This window comes from Protopterus annectens, chromosome 6.part1, assembly GCF_019279795.1.
Source record: "Protopterus annectens isolate FY-2018-M chromosome 6.part1, PAN1.0, whole genome shotgun sequence".
Classification (NCBI taxonomy): domain Eukaryota; kingdom Metazoa; phylum Chordata; order Ceratodontiformes; family Protopteridae; genus Protopterus; species Protopterus annectens.
Window position 1 is genome coordinate 359,974,844 of NC_056738.1, and position 16,898 is coordinate 359,991,741.

Here is a 16,898-nt window from a genome sequence, read left to right on the forward strand (position 1 = left end):
TTATTGTGTTCTTGCACGTCATAAGTTCTAAAATGTAGAAGAGGCTTTTTCTTAACAATAAACAAAAGTAATCTGTAATATATGCCTTCCACAGCCTCAATGTCTATTTTTTAAACTACTACAAAATGCTAAAGGAAAAGTCTCAAAAATTTAATCAAAGATTTGTTCATTTGCAATGTGTGTTATAGATGTATGAACTGCTAAATGAAACGTCTCAAAAGTCATGTAAGAACTTGATCAGTTGAATGTATATTATGAATGTAATTTAGTGTCCAGTGTCTGACGGCTTTATTACATTGTCCCTTACTGATTGTAAGATACCTAGCAATATATTTAGAATTATAGCAATTTATGTATATGCTTTAGGAAAGGAAAGAACTATTTAGGAAGTTAATGGAATACTTAGTAATTAATATGAATATAATATTAGTGAATGTGAATTGCAGTTTATGTAAAAATAGAGGAAACAGAGAGGGGATGTAAAAGTGTGTATGGAAATATGCAGTCATTTTTATGGTATTAAATATAGAGTGAATATATACTTATTGGAGTGGGAATTTAAAAATTGACTATTTGTTTTATTCAAGAAGTCTTCAAATACCTGTGCAGAAAAGTAATTAATTAGGTTTTTCAGATTGTGTAGCAATAGAATAATAATTTTGACAGAATATTAATATTTTGGGCAATGGTAAAGGGTTAAAAAGATTAATAAGGATGTGTGAAAAATGATAGCTTTGAAGAAAGAAAGGGAAAGACTTTTAATGAAATACCTGTCAATGAGGGGGGTTTACAGGGATTAGGAATTATGGTGGATGACATATATAGAAATATAAAATAATATATGTAGAGACAGAAGTGTTGGCATGAGGAAAGGAAAGAAGTGTGCAGAGAAAAACTTATGAAATTAGAAAAAAAATATTTTGGATGGAAAAGAAATGTATTTAAGTTGAATAATTACTGCTAGTAGAAAGAAGAATTTAATAAGAGGAAAGGTAGAAGTTAACTCATTAGGAAAACAAGTTAAATACAGAGAAAATGTTATAACAGAAGTCAAGAATGAAAACTGAGAAATATTTAAGATAAAGGGAGGAATTATGAAGAATTTACATATGCTTTTAAGTAATATATTCTCAAAAAATAAATAAATAAAAGGGTCTTTAGGTTGAAGTGTTAAAATCTCAGAAAATACTAAAAAGGAATTAACAAAAAAAGGCAACAGAGGAATTTAAGTGATTTTGAAAGAGAGAGAAGATACAGTACTGGGCTAAGACTGAATTACAGATTTTTACAGATATGGAGGAAGTAGATAAAAGCATATTTTTGAAAATTATTATTGAAAAGTTAAAAATAAGAATTAGGAGTAAAGAAATTGTAAGGGAGTTATAAAATTATTATGGAAATTGATAAGACATTGTAAAACTGGAAGCTGATTATATTATTGAATGTATATTACATAATTATAATGATATTACAAATATGATTTGGGAGGGCTTTAGCAGAGTAGTAGGACAATGTGTTTTGGGGGTTAAGAACAGGAATATAAAAGAAATGTTGAATATAGTAAAGGAAGTAAGACAAGATATAGACACCGAAAAGTTAGAGGGACTATTTATATTTGCTGATGTTTATAGAGTGTATGATAATGTGAATCATGAAAGATTATGGAAGTTACTAAAGCTTTAAAACATAAACTTAATAGTAAAATTTATTAAAAGTGCCTATGAGAAATATTTGGTTCCATTGGTTAGAGGGTGGATTGGTAAAAAAATTAAAATTCTAAACAACAATTAAACAGGGACGACCATTGAGTACAATACTATTTATTTTAGTAGTAAATGTGGTATGTTTTAGTCTGGTAAGTCAGGCAGTTGATGCAAATATACATTATGAACATATAATTACCTTTAGTTTTGAGTTATTTTGACAATATGAAAATATATAATTACCTTTAGTTTTGAGTTACTCTGATGATATAATTGTTACAGTTAAAACAAGGTATGAACAAGGATTGTGATACAAAAATTGAAAAAAAATATGCGTAGTAGGATTTAGTTTAAGTTTATAAAAAGTAAAGGATTTGGTAGTATATTTAGAATAGGAAAGATTTATTTTTCTGTGAAATACATTGAAATTTTAAGTAGAATATTTGGGAAGATAGAAGTAATAAAGGAACAATGAAAAAATTAAGAGAGTTTCATTAACTAAGGGAAAGTTGGAAATTATATGAAATGTCTTATAATAGGAAAGTATATTTATTGCATTTTTAAAGGATAATAGTTTGGGCATTTGGGATACATACCTCTCAAGCATAAAATTTGGACAATGCCAAAAATAATGGGGGAACAAAGACCCAAAATTAGGCACAAATTGCAAATATCGCTTGTATAAATTTAGAACGTTGCTAGGATAAAAGATTGTGTGTTACCATATATTTTCTTAATGATATGAAGTCTGAAACTTAAATTTCTGTCATTATTTAGAAAATTCTTCACAAAAAGATTCAATGGTTAGTAAAGTGCATTCCTAAGAACCAAAACTAAAAGGTAAGCGCTTTCACTGCCACCTAAGTAGCTTCTTCAATGTGATTGATTAGTGGGATTTTATGCAATGATTTGATAAGTTAATTGTTTGGCCTCTCCGATTGGCTCTTTTGTATTTAAATAGTGATTGTTTTGACTGTTTTAATTAGGTCTGAAGAAGATACCTAGGAGGTAGCAAAAGCTCTTACCTTTTTGTATTTATTTGTTGTTTTAAGTGCGCTTACGTTTTTTATCTTCTACCATGGTGTGCACCTAGCTTTCTTTTTGTCTCACATTATTTACTAAATTCAGTTCTCATCAATTTGCCAGAAAACCACAAGTTTTATGAAGACCAAAGATGTGAGGCATAAATCTAGACATTCTGTGAAAATTTGGACAGTTGAGAGTTATGATGATATACTAAGGGTATTTTGAAAATATGTCTTTGTAGAAAGTGTCAGAAGTTGATGTTAAATTTTCCTCTTATATTTGGAATTTCTGATTGACAAGGTGTGCTGACATTCTTGATAATAACAAGTGATATTTTTTAGAAATTAAAGAAAAAGTGAACTATTGGTTATGGCTAAAAGGACATGGGTTAACATGTGAAAATGAATGTAAAAATACTAAACCTATAATTTATTTTTAATGGATAATTTACTGTATTTTAATAAAGACCCCTACTCCTTTTGGTGGGGTGTGATTTCCTCTTCCTGCAGAATAGACCAGAGGGTTGGTACAGGATATTAATCACTGTGACTGTTGCTAAATAATTATTTACCGAAGGAGTCTGGATGTGTATAGTGATTGTGAGTATGATACTGGACCTGTGTATACTGTTTGCAAACACTGTGGTGATATTTTAGAACATAAATAAATGCATGTCAAAGAGGAAGAGGCCACAGAATTATAAGGAGAATGAGAAAGGTGACAATAATGAACATAGTGATTTAACTGTTGGTAATAGAGTACACAAGAGAAAAAGTTAAAACAGAAGACAGTTTGTGAAAAAGATAAAAGTTAAAGCTTTTATCCCTTAATGTTAAAAGTATGCTAATGCAGAATGTCATGTGTAAAACTCTGAGTGATGTAAAAAAAAACTAGATATGGATATTATGTGTCAGATAGACATTTAACATTTAATGCATCAACAATGAATACAAGCAGAAACTTTATGGTCTCATTCCATACTATGGAGGTTTTGGGAATGATATATATTTGGGATTATCTATGTTACTGCATTATAGTAAAATAGTTCTACTAGAACAAATTGTTGTCCTTCATGACAGATATCTTCTTCTTGATGAATGTCTGTTGCAACAGACTTATAAATGTATATTGTTATGAATATACTAACACTAATGATAGGATCTACCTTTTTGAGCAACTTATGCCATATGTATTAGAAATACAAACATAATTACTAGTTGAGATTTTAACTGTAATCTATATAAATATTTGAAAATAATAGGCTCTGATATGCATGCTTGTAGGAAATGTAGACATAATTATTATTAGGAAAGATTAGACTTTATAAAAGAAATATACTTCATGCTGAAATAGATTATGTTTTTCTTTCTGAAAATTTAAAAGAAGGTGGTGGTATATTTTTGAAGCATGCTTTTCTGATTATTTGGTGTTAAAAAGTTGAATGGTGATGCTATACATGCTAAATATTATACTTCCCAAACTGGGTGTTTTATGGAAATATCACATGTCTATGAGGCCTTTATACAAAACTTTGGAAAGTTGTTGAATTCAGTATAAATATCAAAAGGAATAACCTTTCGGAAAAATATTTTGGGTTTTATGAAATCTAAAGACACTGTACTAGTTAGATGTTATGAACTGGCATTAAAGATGGAAGAAGTGCCTGCCCAAGCACTGAAGAAGCAATTATACAGACAAATTAATGGGACAACATATTCTTTACTATAAAGACAGACAATATCTTTACATGGCAGGAAAGAAGAGCTATCACCTTTCCTATGTAAAGCGGTTAAATAGAAAAAAAGTAGAAAGATAATTGGATAACAAATTATTATATTCTCTTTCAGGGATTGTAATATTTTTTGAAAACATGGTCACATTATACATTCTGTCTGTCCTCAGCAGCAATCAATTGCATGAAATATTAAAAAGTTTAGTATTGCTACAGCAGAAGATATGATAAAACCTATTAATAGTAACAAGTTAGATGAGGCATTCCATTCACTTATGAATAATTGTTCCCCAGGGATAGATGCAATAAGTTATAAGCATTATACATTTTTTGACATTGAACAGAGGGCTATATTTCTTAAAGTGTGAAAAGAATAATTAGCTATGAGTGCTACAGATAACACTGTTTGCCAGGGTGCAATATAGTTTATACGTAAAAAGGACACTAAAGATGACATTTAAAACTGGAGACCACTGACCTTTGCTAATACTGATTATAACATTTTCATGAAAATATTACAAACTAGAACTAGTAATACACTGCTTGAAATTGTATATATGAAGATTTATGCAGTTAAAGGTAATACATTTATTAAATATATGATGCCTTTAGTTAAGGAAGTGGTTGCCTGTATTCTAAAAGGAAAAAAAAAATCATAAAATTCTGGTTTGTGATGCTGGCAAAGCGCATGCAATAGTAGTTTTGATATGTTATGGGATATTTTGAATAATTATGGTTTCCATCCCAAGGTATTGACATTCATACAATCTTTACATGATAATGCTTATATTAAGAGAGTAATTAACTGGAAGTTTAATGATGATATTAAGATGAATAGAGGAGTAAAACAGGAATCCCCTTTGAGCAGTATCTTGTTTGCTTTGGCTAGTGATGTCATTATTTCTAACCAGCAGAATCTCGTAGCAGTAGTCTTATGGCATGTTACACCAAATATTCTATTGCCTTTGTTAATGGCATATACTGATGACATTGTTATGGTGGTAAAGATGTGGTTTGGATGAGGAAAGCTATTCTGATAATATAGAGAAAATTCTTGTCTGTAGAGATAACTTTAAATAAGTATACGAGTCAAGGCTTAGGATGCAGGACATCCCTGCATAATATTCCTTTTTATGAAGTGTTGTTAATTTATTGTGCATGACTTTTGGTGATAAGAATCTTATGAAAACAATGTGGTTGGAAGGCTCTTTTTTCTACAGCATATTAAAAGATGTGGTCTGCTTTTTTTGTCGCATTCAAAAACGTATATCTTATCCTTACGTATATCTTAAGAAAATTAAGATGTATGGATGGAGTATTTATGCTACCTAAGGAATTTGAAACTTCATTATTACAATTATTTTTTGAGGTGTTCTTCATGCTTTTAGCTGTAACTGCTTAAACCAAGTGGTGAAGGTTTTGGGTCTGTGATCCGCCGTAAGGGTTCATAAAACAATTAAGCTGTACAGTTCCTTGCATTCTCAGCAGTGACAGATGAGCCTTGGTAGAAATCAGTCTACGATCGTAACTGAATATTTCTTGATTGCCATGTCTGAGTTCGATCATAGGATCATAGGAAGCTACTTGGCTAATGGCCTAGGGCCCTTACAAGCCTAGCCAAGTACAACTGTTCCCAAGAAATGAAGGTATTAAGCTGAACTAAGTCAACAGCTACTGCCCCTGTCCAAAAAGGGAATAGGTGAAACTCCCGGGGTGAATTTGCAGTTTCAATTCAATCATCCAAATTACACTTAAATAGGGTCAGCAAGGGACTCTGCTTCTCCTGAACTGCAAGTTTGTTCCAGAAGAGAAGTAACATCTGTGAGACATATCAGTCTGTCCAGCAAGTCCTGTTGATGTCACATTTGACGTCACATACTAGACTGAGTTCCCTAGAGCGAGTGCATCTTATACCATTTAATTTACGAATGAGAAGCATTTCCATTACAGCAAGATCTAAGATTGCTTTATATGCAAGGCAGAGATTACCTCTGAGTAGTCTGCTTAACAGATTAACTTAATGACTGATTGATCATATGCTGGAAGAAAAGGTTGTGCAGCTAATGCCTCCTTTCTTGCTGACTTGGTGTCACAGATATTGAATTACCCTCATTGTTCCTCCTCAATGTTCTTCTCAGATGACATGTACCTGTCTCATGAAGCCACTGCATTTTTGCTGATATCATGTCCATAAGCAGGCTCTTTCACTCATCAGCTGTCCCCTCTTTGAAGCAAAATGCTTTCATCCACTCCACTCCAGCTACCACTCGTGTTGTTTGGTCCTACTATTCTTTTTTTTTTTCAGAAAAAATAACCTGATTTGTACCTTCTTTGTCCCTCTCAAATAGTTAAATGTCTCAGTAATTTTCCTTTTAGAACTTCTTTGATGCTTCAGCAGTATGACCTCAGCCTGGTCAACCTGTCATTATAGATCACTTTATCCTATCAACATCATCATCAATCCCCTTTTCCCATTTTCACCATGGGGTCGGGGTGTTATTTCAATTATTATCACCTCTTTCAATTCTTTTTTCCTCTCCTACTTGCTTTGAAAGTCATGCTTGGCTGTCATAGGTCTTCTCTTATGCAATCCATTTATCTCTTTGATGAATGTCATTTCCTCTTGCTTTCTTCCTGTCTGTCCCAAATCTTCATCAGATCATCTGCTGCTTTCCTGCACATGAGCCAAAACCACTGTAATGTCTTTTATCTGACCTTGTTTACAGTTTGAGCTACAGTACTTTGGCTTCTTCTCTTCATTTCTTTAACTGTTCCTCAGTAGTTATCCTACTATTCAGTTCTGGCACTTCATCGCCATCACCTCTAGCTTCCTCAACTGCTCTGCCTTCACTGCTCAGGTTTCTGTATATTTCAGAAGTACTGGTTGTACTGCTATTTTGAGCACCTTATTTTTCAGCTTCTTTGGATTTCATCTTTCATACTCGACCACTGACACTCCATGCCATTTGGGTGCAGCCCCTTTGATTCTAGCTGTGACCTCCTAATTCAGATTTTCCTTCTCTTCAACTACCCCCTCCCGGATACTTGAAGCTGTTAACCTCTTTCACTATTTTCCCTTCTATCTCAGCTTTCAACTACTTTTGACCCCCCCCCCCCCGCATTTGCTGCCATGACAGCTGTCTTGTTTGTACTCAATTTCATCTCATCTTCCAGTTTTGCATTCCATTCCTGTTTCATTTTCTGATATTGCTGTTCTGAGGCTGCCATGTCATTTGTATAGAGCAGCTGTGTTTATCTGTGTCCTCAAACTTGTTTGCTAATTTAGTCCACCATTAGTATAAACAGCATTTCAGGTGATACCAGATCCTTAGCATTTGGGTCAGCTTTGTAGTACTATTTTGGGTCTGTCCTTATGCTTTCCAAGCTAATGATCATTGTGTAGTCAGGCAGCAGTCTAAGCACTGAAGTATAAATAGAACTCAACATTTTCTGCTCTTGTTTATTATGGCCCTAGTGATGCACTCCAGGCATTGAATGGCCTCCTGCTGAGGTCAGTTCTCAAGGAATTACAATGTTGCACCACTTGTTATAGACATTTGTATGTATCATCCTTTCTTTCCCTTTTCTGGATGCTTTTTGCCACCATGGCTGGCAACCATTAAGCCAGCCTCTTTCAGTTTAGAGTACAGTCATTCCCCCATACTGGGTATCCTTAGTATGGAAATGAAAGCTGATTTGTGGGATATTCTTCCAGGCTACCATGGGGTTATTTTTGGCCTCACTGGCATTTTAAAGTTATGTCCCTAACTACTCCACTGGAACAGGAGACGTGACCAATACCAGAGCAGGGACAACTGTGCCTTTCCCATGTGAAAAGCCATACGGTGGCTTGGTGAGCTAAACACTTGTCCCAAGGCTTTATCTGCTACCCCTCTTCAGAGAGATTATGGCCTGTTTGATGATTTCCTCTGTGATAAATACCACTATCATTCACACACAAGATCCAGCAGACACCCAAGCTGCTAACTGAACCCCAGTCACCCAGGTTATAGTCAGGGCCTTTATCCCTTTATGTCACTTAAGTTGGTTTATCCTTCTTTTTTGGATCCCAGCGGGATATCTTCTGTCAGAAATACCTTAGCCTTAGGTTTCCCTTTTCCTTTTGTGTGTTTCTTTGCACTTCATGAGGAACATTTTTAAAAATGCCTCATTCCTTCCTTTATTTCCCTTTAACATATTCATGGCAATGTACTGTCTTACCTCCCATATTCCTGCTTGTATGAATATCCAAAGGCCTTCCTCAGCTGTGGCATTATCAATGTGTCCCTCTTAATCTTGAATCCTTGCATTTAGTACTGCATACTGCACCAGTACTGTGTCCACTGCCTTGTTTGAGAAACTTTCATTTATTGTTGCTCCGTTACTATTATTTATTTATAAACTTTTACACATTGCTGTGTGTGCTTAAAATAAAAATTAAATAAAGTTCATTAATAATTGAAACAAGTAGGATACCAGGATTTATGATCCTGAAGTGGGCTTTGAGATTACAATTATGATGTCTTGCATGCTATTGTATTGTAATATAACTTAAGAAAATAAGTTTGTAGCTTCATAGGTGAATACTATACAAGTAGTTTTAGTTACTTTATTTCTGTTTTACCGTAATGTACTGTATATTGCTGGTTTATATTAGTTAGTTACTTTATTTCTGTTTTACCGTAATGTGCTGTATATTGCTGGTTTATATTAGTTAGTTACTTTATTTCTGTTTTACCGTAATGTACTGTATATTGCTGGTTTATATTAGTTAGTTACTTTATTTCTGTTTTACCGTAATGTACTGTATATTGCTGGTTTATATTAGTTAGTTACTTTATTTCTGTTTTACCGTAATGTACTGTATATTGCTGGTTTATATTAGTTAGTTACTTTATTTCTGTTTTACCGTAATGTACTGTATATTGCTGGTTTATATTACTTTGTTTATGCTTGAGCCAACTTGCCAGCCCTTTTCCTTCTCTTCCTGTCATCCCTTCCCTGCTTCTTAATAAATGTTTGATTACTGGGGTCAAGGGCAACTCACAGGTTAATCATTTTTTTGTATATTGTTTCCAGCTTGTCTACGAATTTTTCTTGCGGTTCTTGGAGAGTCCTGACTTCCAGCCTTCTGTGGCTAAACGATATGTGGACCAGAAATTTGTGCTGATGGTGAGCAATTTCTGAACTCATATATATATTTAAATGCATGCAGACTGAAGCTGTACAATTACTACAATTTGAAAGGAAGAGTTTGCATGTCTGGAAAACATTTTTTTATGAATCAGAATAAATGCAGTCAACATAAAGACATAGCTCTTTTATCTACACCTTGGATTGGATATCACGGTTATGCCCTCAATGAAGAAAATTAAATTCTCTGCCACAGTTGCAGAAATATATTTGTGCCTTATTCTTGGATTAGATATGACAGCATTAATAATAATTTAGATTGTTTGCTCAGTCAGTCATATTATGCATACTTGTAATGATCTTGGACTATTACCAGAATAGTAATTCATCATATCCTGCTTTAAGGAATAAGAGTCCCTGAAATATTGTTTTCTGACTAAACAGCATTATCTGGGAAAGAACTACAAATATATTGTATATTATTATTATTATTATTATTATTATTATTATTATTATTATTATTATTATTATTATTTTGTAGCTCTTTTTTATATTTAGACAACTGTACTTCAGAAATTAACAATTGGTCAGTTCTACTCTGGAAGATGTCTTTCTGTCTGTATCACTGTCATATATATCTTTTTATTTCTTTCACTCTGATCTTAGTACACTCTTTATATTATTTTTGTTTAAATGTATCTCCACTCCTTATTTATTACTTTGTATTTTGGGAAAAAAGATGCTTGGCAGGTCTACAGTGGTTCCCCAGAGAGAAAAACTGTGATAATCGGTATAATACATAGTTTCAAAAATACAGATGAACTATATTGTAAGCCAAACAAATATGCAGTACACTATCAGAAAACCCTTAGTAACAAGAGGGAAATACAGTATAATAAAAAATTAAGTGGCAGTGTAAGCAAAACATAAATTAAAATGGATAAAGTGAGCATGCAGTAAACAAAAATTGAAAAGTGAGAGAGAAGTGGTCTTATAAGAAATGAAAACACAAAGACAGCCAACGATAGATTTTGAAAATGAATAAACAAAAGTCAGAAAGGAAGGCTTGAAATAAAGGATAAATGGCATGTTAGTGGGAGGATAAGATAAATTAGGTTGGAAGAAGAGGTCATAAAAAATAAGCAGAACAGAGGATACCAAAGGTAGCAAGGAGAAAAAAGTTAAAGAAAAAGAAGAAAACCACGAAGGGCAGATGCATTAAATACAAGAGCTAAGGAAGGAGAAGGGTAGAGTGCAGACATGGGTAAATGATTAAAGAGAACAGACAGGAAGTAAATGGCTGAGACAGGAAGAATGGAGGGACTAAAGAAGATGTCAGCTGTAGAAGTGAGCAGAACTTATCAATCAAAATTAGGAAGTGGGATTTAACACAGCTTCAAGACCAGCTGCTGGAGCTTGTTTTGTACAATACCATCCAGCTATCACCAATCACTCAGTACAGATTTGTTTTTGTTGCCAGTCTTGTAAGCATCTGGGTCTAAACCCAGGAAGTACCACCGGCAGCTCTAGATGTTCAAAGTAACAGAAGCTTTGCCAAATCATAAATTTTAGTGAGAAACACCACTTCAGTATGCCTTATACTGTCTGGAGTAGAGTTACTCTTGGTTTCTATACCTCAGAATGCTAGATAGTTAGGCGTTACCTTTAAACTCCCTAACTTAAAACTGTAGCTACTCACATCTTACTTCTGCTGTTCATAGATCCCTTTGTCTCCAAGATAAGAGTTGTGAGAGAGGAAGGAAGACTTTGTCGTTACAGCATGGCTTTCTTTTTACTGGTCAGTTGTCCTCTTACCTAAAGACCAGTATTGCAGGTGTTAGTGAAGTAATGTAGCCAGCCTACAATTGCTCTTTGAGCTACCTCTGAATTTTTGCATACATCTTTAAAACTACTGTTGCTTTCTGGCAGGCAAGTATGAGGTAATGAGTGACCCTCATTTATATCCTTTGTTGTGGCACCAATTTATATTTTTGTAGTATATTTCATACAATATCTTCAAAATATGGAGAAAATACTGTAACTGTCTTTCCAGACTCTGGACACCACCACTCCAATGATGTAGGTAAACAGCGTATATGATTATTATTTTAACATTTGATCATAGCCAAAAGGCCAAGAAACACTCTTCCTGATTCCAGACAAGTACACTTTACTCTGAGAAATGAAAACTAAATGTATGACAATTATTACATGAAAAAGGGAGACAGTTAGTACTTCATTTTTAGAAAGATCAGATTTAGATATTTAAATGTAATGGTAAATTTATGAATGGCTGTATGTTACCTGCCTATTACAAGAGAAATGCATGCATCCCTGGTTCACGTTAGCATATTTCAGATTGACTAGCTTTCAAAAATGTTTTGTTAAAAATGAAGTAATTTTAGAAGGGAAAAAAAGAAAACAATTACTTTTACCTAAATCCTGGAAAACCTGCAGGCAGTCTGGTTGAGAGTGAAGTTGTCATTCCTCACAGCTTCCAACAGGCACAGTAAAATTTCTAGTCAGACCTGCTTTGAGTGAGTGATTTATATCTCAAGCTGTGTACCACAAGCCTTGAAAATTTCTTGTTACATTAAGGAGCGGTTGTGCATTTAGTGTATGCATTCATAACAAAGGCACGACTCTGTTTTGAAAACTCAGGCAGCAAAATGCTTGCTATCACAAATTCCTTTTTGAAAAGCATTAACCCATGAGAAATTGTTCATTAGTAATTCAGATACATTTGTATCTGTACATAATTCCTTTTTGTATTTTTGGGAGGAAGTGTTTATTGCAGTTATATACATGTATATCCACTTATAGTCTCCTTCTTCTTCTTCTTCTTCTACTTTTGGCTTTTCCCGGTTAGGGGTCACCACAGCTGATCACCTGTTTCCATTTCTTCGTGTCCTCTGCATCTTGCTCTGTCACACCAACCACCTGCATGTCCTCTCTAACCATATCCATAAACCTTATCTTAGGCCTTCCTCTTTTCCTGTTACCTGGCAGTTTCATCCTTAGCATCCTTTTCCCAATATACCCAGCATCCCTCCTCAGCACATGTCCAAACCAACGCAATCTCGCCTCTCTGGCTTTGTCTCCAAACTGTCCAACTTGGGCTGACCCTCTAATATACTTATTCCTAATCCTGTCCACCCTTGTCACACCCAGTGCAAATCTTAACATCTTTAACTCTGCCACATACAGCTCTGACGCCTGCCTTTTTGTCAGTGCCACTGTCTCCAACCCATATAACATAGCTGGTCTCACAACCCTCTTGTAGACCTTCCCTTTCACTCTTACTGGTATTCGTCTGTCACAAATCACTCCTGACACTCTTCCCCATCCACTCCACCCTGCCTGTACTCTCTTCTTCACCTCTCTTCCATACTCGCCATTACTCTGAACTGTTGATCCCAAGTATTTAAACTTATCCACCTTTGCCAACTCTACTCCCTGCATCCTCACCATTCCTCTATCCTCCCTTTCATTCACACACATATATTCTGTCTTAGTCCAGCTGACTTTCATTTTTCTTCTCTCTAGAGCATATCTCCACCTCTCCAGGGTCTCCACAACCTGTTTCCTACTCTCACTACAGATCACAATGTCATCTGCAAACATCATAGTCCACTGGGACTCCTGTATGATCTCGTCTGTCAACCTGTCCATCACCAGTGCAAATATGAAAGGACTCAGAGTTGATCCTTGATGTAATCCCACCTCCACCTTAAATGCATCTGTCACTCCCACGGCAGATCTCACTGCTGTCACACTACCCTTATACATATCCTGTACCACTCTTACATACTTCTTTGCCACTCCCGACTTCCTCATACAGTACCACAACTCCTCTCTAAGCACCCTGTCATATGCTTTCTCTAAGTCCACAAAGACACAATGCAACTCCTTCTGACCTTCTCTGTACTTCTCTATCAACACTCTCAGAGCAAACATCGCATCTGTAGTGCTCTTTCCTGGCATGAAACCATACTTCTTCTTCTTTCGGCTTTTCCCGGTTAGGGGTCGCCACAGCCGATCATCTGTCCACTCATGATTGGCAGTGGAGTTTTACGGTGTCGATTTGCCAGCCCAGTGCCCAACCTTCCACAGAAGGCACACACACACACACACACTCACACCTAGGGCCAATTTAGAGTGTCCAATCCACCTACTGCATGTCTTTGGGATGTGGGAGGAAACTGGAGCACCCGGAGGAAACCCACACAACCAAAGGGAGGACATGCAGACTCTGCACAGAAGGTACCCCAGCCAAGAATCGAACCGGAGAACCTCTTGCTGTGAGGCGGCAATGCTAACTGCTCCACCACCATGGCCGCCCTGGCATGGTTGGAACATCTTTGGGAAATCACAAAGGCTCAGTGGCTCAGGTGGATGAAAGCATGAGACTACAATGGCTATAGCAGGTAGTACTGGACTGGAGAATGGTGGGACAGAAGGATAGAGCTAGCTAAAGGATAGACAAAAAGTCAAACAGTTAACCCTGTTGTTGACCCTAATACAATAATGAAATTCCTTGATAACTGTCTTCTGTTCTGTAACCATGTAGGGACATATAGCCACACCTACTGTATGCTCCCTGAATGCCCACCCAGATGTGCTATCCTTCCCTGTATCACTTACTAAAACCCTAGAATGAGAAGCACACTACTGTTGTACCCCATTTCTTCCAACTTGGAGCACATTGTATGTATGTATGCTGCTTCTGAACTTGCAGTCTGTCTCTAGCATTGCCAAGGTAGCACTGGTCCCTGGATGTCATTTGCACTGCAGAGAGAAATTCTTAATCATGCCCTTAGTACATGGGCATTTGGTAATAAGGAATTTAAAGCCTGACTAGTACAAACAAGAGGTTCCCTAATTTGATTCTTGGCTGTGGGGATGTCTTCTGTGTGGAGTAGGCATGTCTTCTGTGTGTTTGTGTGGGATTTCCTTTAGTGCTCTTGTTTCTTCTCACCTCCTAAACACATGCAGTAGGTAAACTGGTTATGTGTGTGTGTGTGTGTGTGTGTGTGTGTGTGTGTGTGTGTGTGTGTGTGTGTGTGTGTGTGTGTGTGTGTGTGTGTGTGTGTATATATATATGTGTCTGTGTGTGTGTGTGTGTGTGTGTGTGTGTGTGTGTGTGTGTGTGTGTGTGTGTGTGTGTGTGTATATGTGTCTGTGTGTGTGTGTGTGTGTGTGTGTGTGTGTATATATGTGTGTGTGTGTGTGTGTGTGTGTGTGTGTGTGTGTGTGTGTGTGTGTGTGTGTGTGTGTGTGTGTGTGTGTATATATATATGTGTCTGTGTGTGTGTGTGTGTGTGTGTGTGTGTGTGTGTGTGTGTGTGTGTGTGTGTGTGTGTGTGTGTGTGTGTGTGTGTGAGATTTAGAAGAAAGGCCTGACAATCTTTTTCTTTTTCCTACTTGGCTAGTAAATTCTGTAAATGTTGGCAGCGGTTTATGGGGCTGCTGTAGGAGACAGACACAACTTGTAAGCATGGATGGAAGGAGCACACCAGCTCATTGTAATCCTTAAAAATAACACCTTCTGTAATGTCGCTCTCAGCACTGTTTTCTGGGATACATTAAAATGGATGGTTCTCAAAAGTCAGGTTGCTAAATCAAATGGCTTAAATTGCAATGGATCCATGAGACAATATTTCACCTACATTTGCAGGAGATTTGCAAGGTTGTGCATAGATTCAAAGTTAGACAGCAGAAAAGATGTTGGCCTGAGATGCTTAAGACAGAGATATTTGTAAGGGTATTCAGAACCTCAAAACTAGTTGTGCCAAGACTGCACAAACAAAATGCTGACTTGTATGTATTTCAGCTGAAGAAAATCCCATACAAAATGACTAGTAACTGTGATTGATTTCTGATTCTCTTTTCCATATTCTATGCACTGTTATAAAGAGCAACTCCTTCAGAGGGATATAAAGTGAATCAGTGGCATTATTTTAGGAAGGGTCTGCAACTTTCCAACGCTACAGCAGAGCAAAATGCACAGTTAATGGTTTACATAATGAAGCATGCACTAGAATAGGTAATAAAGATGGTTTCTACCATTGAGTGTCTGGAATGTGATAGCTGTCAGTCAGAATTTTATTAGGAGCATTTAGGCAATTTATATGATATCCCAGGGTCTGGAAGATATCATCAGCAGTGGTAGCTTTCTCCCATGAAGCAAAGAATCATGAATTTCCATTAATTTGATGACAGGAAAGAATTCCATTGAGATGTCTTTATTCATATTTATATCAGTCCTAAATATAGACCATGAATAATATGGTGATATATAAGCCAACAGGCTGGCCACACTCATTCCAAATGTTTTTGTCACAGATCATTGTGGGATTGTTGCGGACAAATAAATACAGGACAAAATAAATATATTATATATTCCAGAACACAGGTTACTCACTGCTTTTGGCAGGGGCTTTACACTGAGAAGAAACTTGACAGAGTCAGCTGGAGCATTCTCAGTGAGGAGTTTGACTCCAGGTTTTGCAGTTAATTATGAACATATGTCAAGATGCAAGGTCAAATGTTATGATATGATAAAGATTATCAGTCTGCCTTCGATTAGCAAAAATATCAAATAAGCATGCTCAATGCTCCCATTATAGTTGTTCTATGCCTCAAGCCATTAACCCACTTCATAAGATAAAGACTGTAAGTAGCTGGATCACATTCTTTGAGCCAGACAAAGCTTTAGACAATTCCTTTCCATCCTATTATTTTACATGATAAAATCAACACAGAGTATTACATTTTACCAATAGAGATCATTCACAAGGTGCCATTTTGGATATAGAATTTTAATTAATTTATGTTGCTCTGATCCCTCTCCAAGATTTCCATGGCAGAGTTAGTAAAGCATACAGATATAAAGGCAGTACTGCAAAAACATGACACACTGAATGTTATTTTTTAAGCTTCTCACGCCCTTAATGATTTTGTGTCTGTTAGGCCAGTTGAGGCAGTCCTGATGTACTTAGGAACATATACTGCAAAAACAAACTGTAAAGTTCTAAATGAAATACTCAGCCCTAAAAACCCAAAGTAGCAAGGGAGGCTTCCTAGACATGTTGCAAATGATTATATTGCCCCATTTCCTTTATATAGCATTCACATCAAATTTCCATATAGAAGAAATTAAGGAGTTAAAACATTAAACAGTAAATGTATTTGGGGTAATAAGTTGAGAATTAACATAAAGGTGAAGTTTTGCCTAAATAGTTGGAGTGTTAAGCTGCACCATGTCGGATTCATCTTGATAGGACTTAGGACTCCACAGATTG

At 35.8% G+C, this 16,898-nt stretch overlaps 1 protein-coding gene across 1 annotated transcript in view; it reads left to right on the top strand.

The window, feature by feature from the left end:
- Positions 1–16,898, top strand: part of PPP2R5B (protein phosphatase 2 regulatory subunit B'beta) — a 1,711,411-nt gene that overhangs the window by 930,938 nt on the left and 763,575 nt on the right. Inside the window, exon 4 of the mRNA XM_044075777.1 lies at positions 9,541–9,633. Coding sequence (XP_043931712.1) covers positions 9,541–9,633 — 93 coding nt within the window. The remainder of the gene's footprint in view (positions 1–9,540; positions 9,634–16,898) is intronic.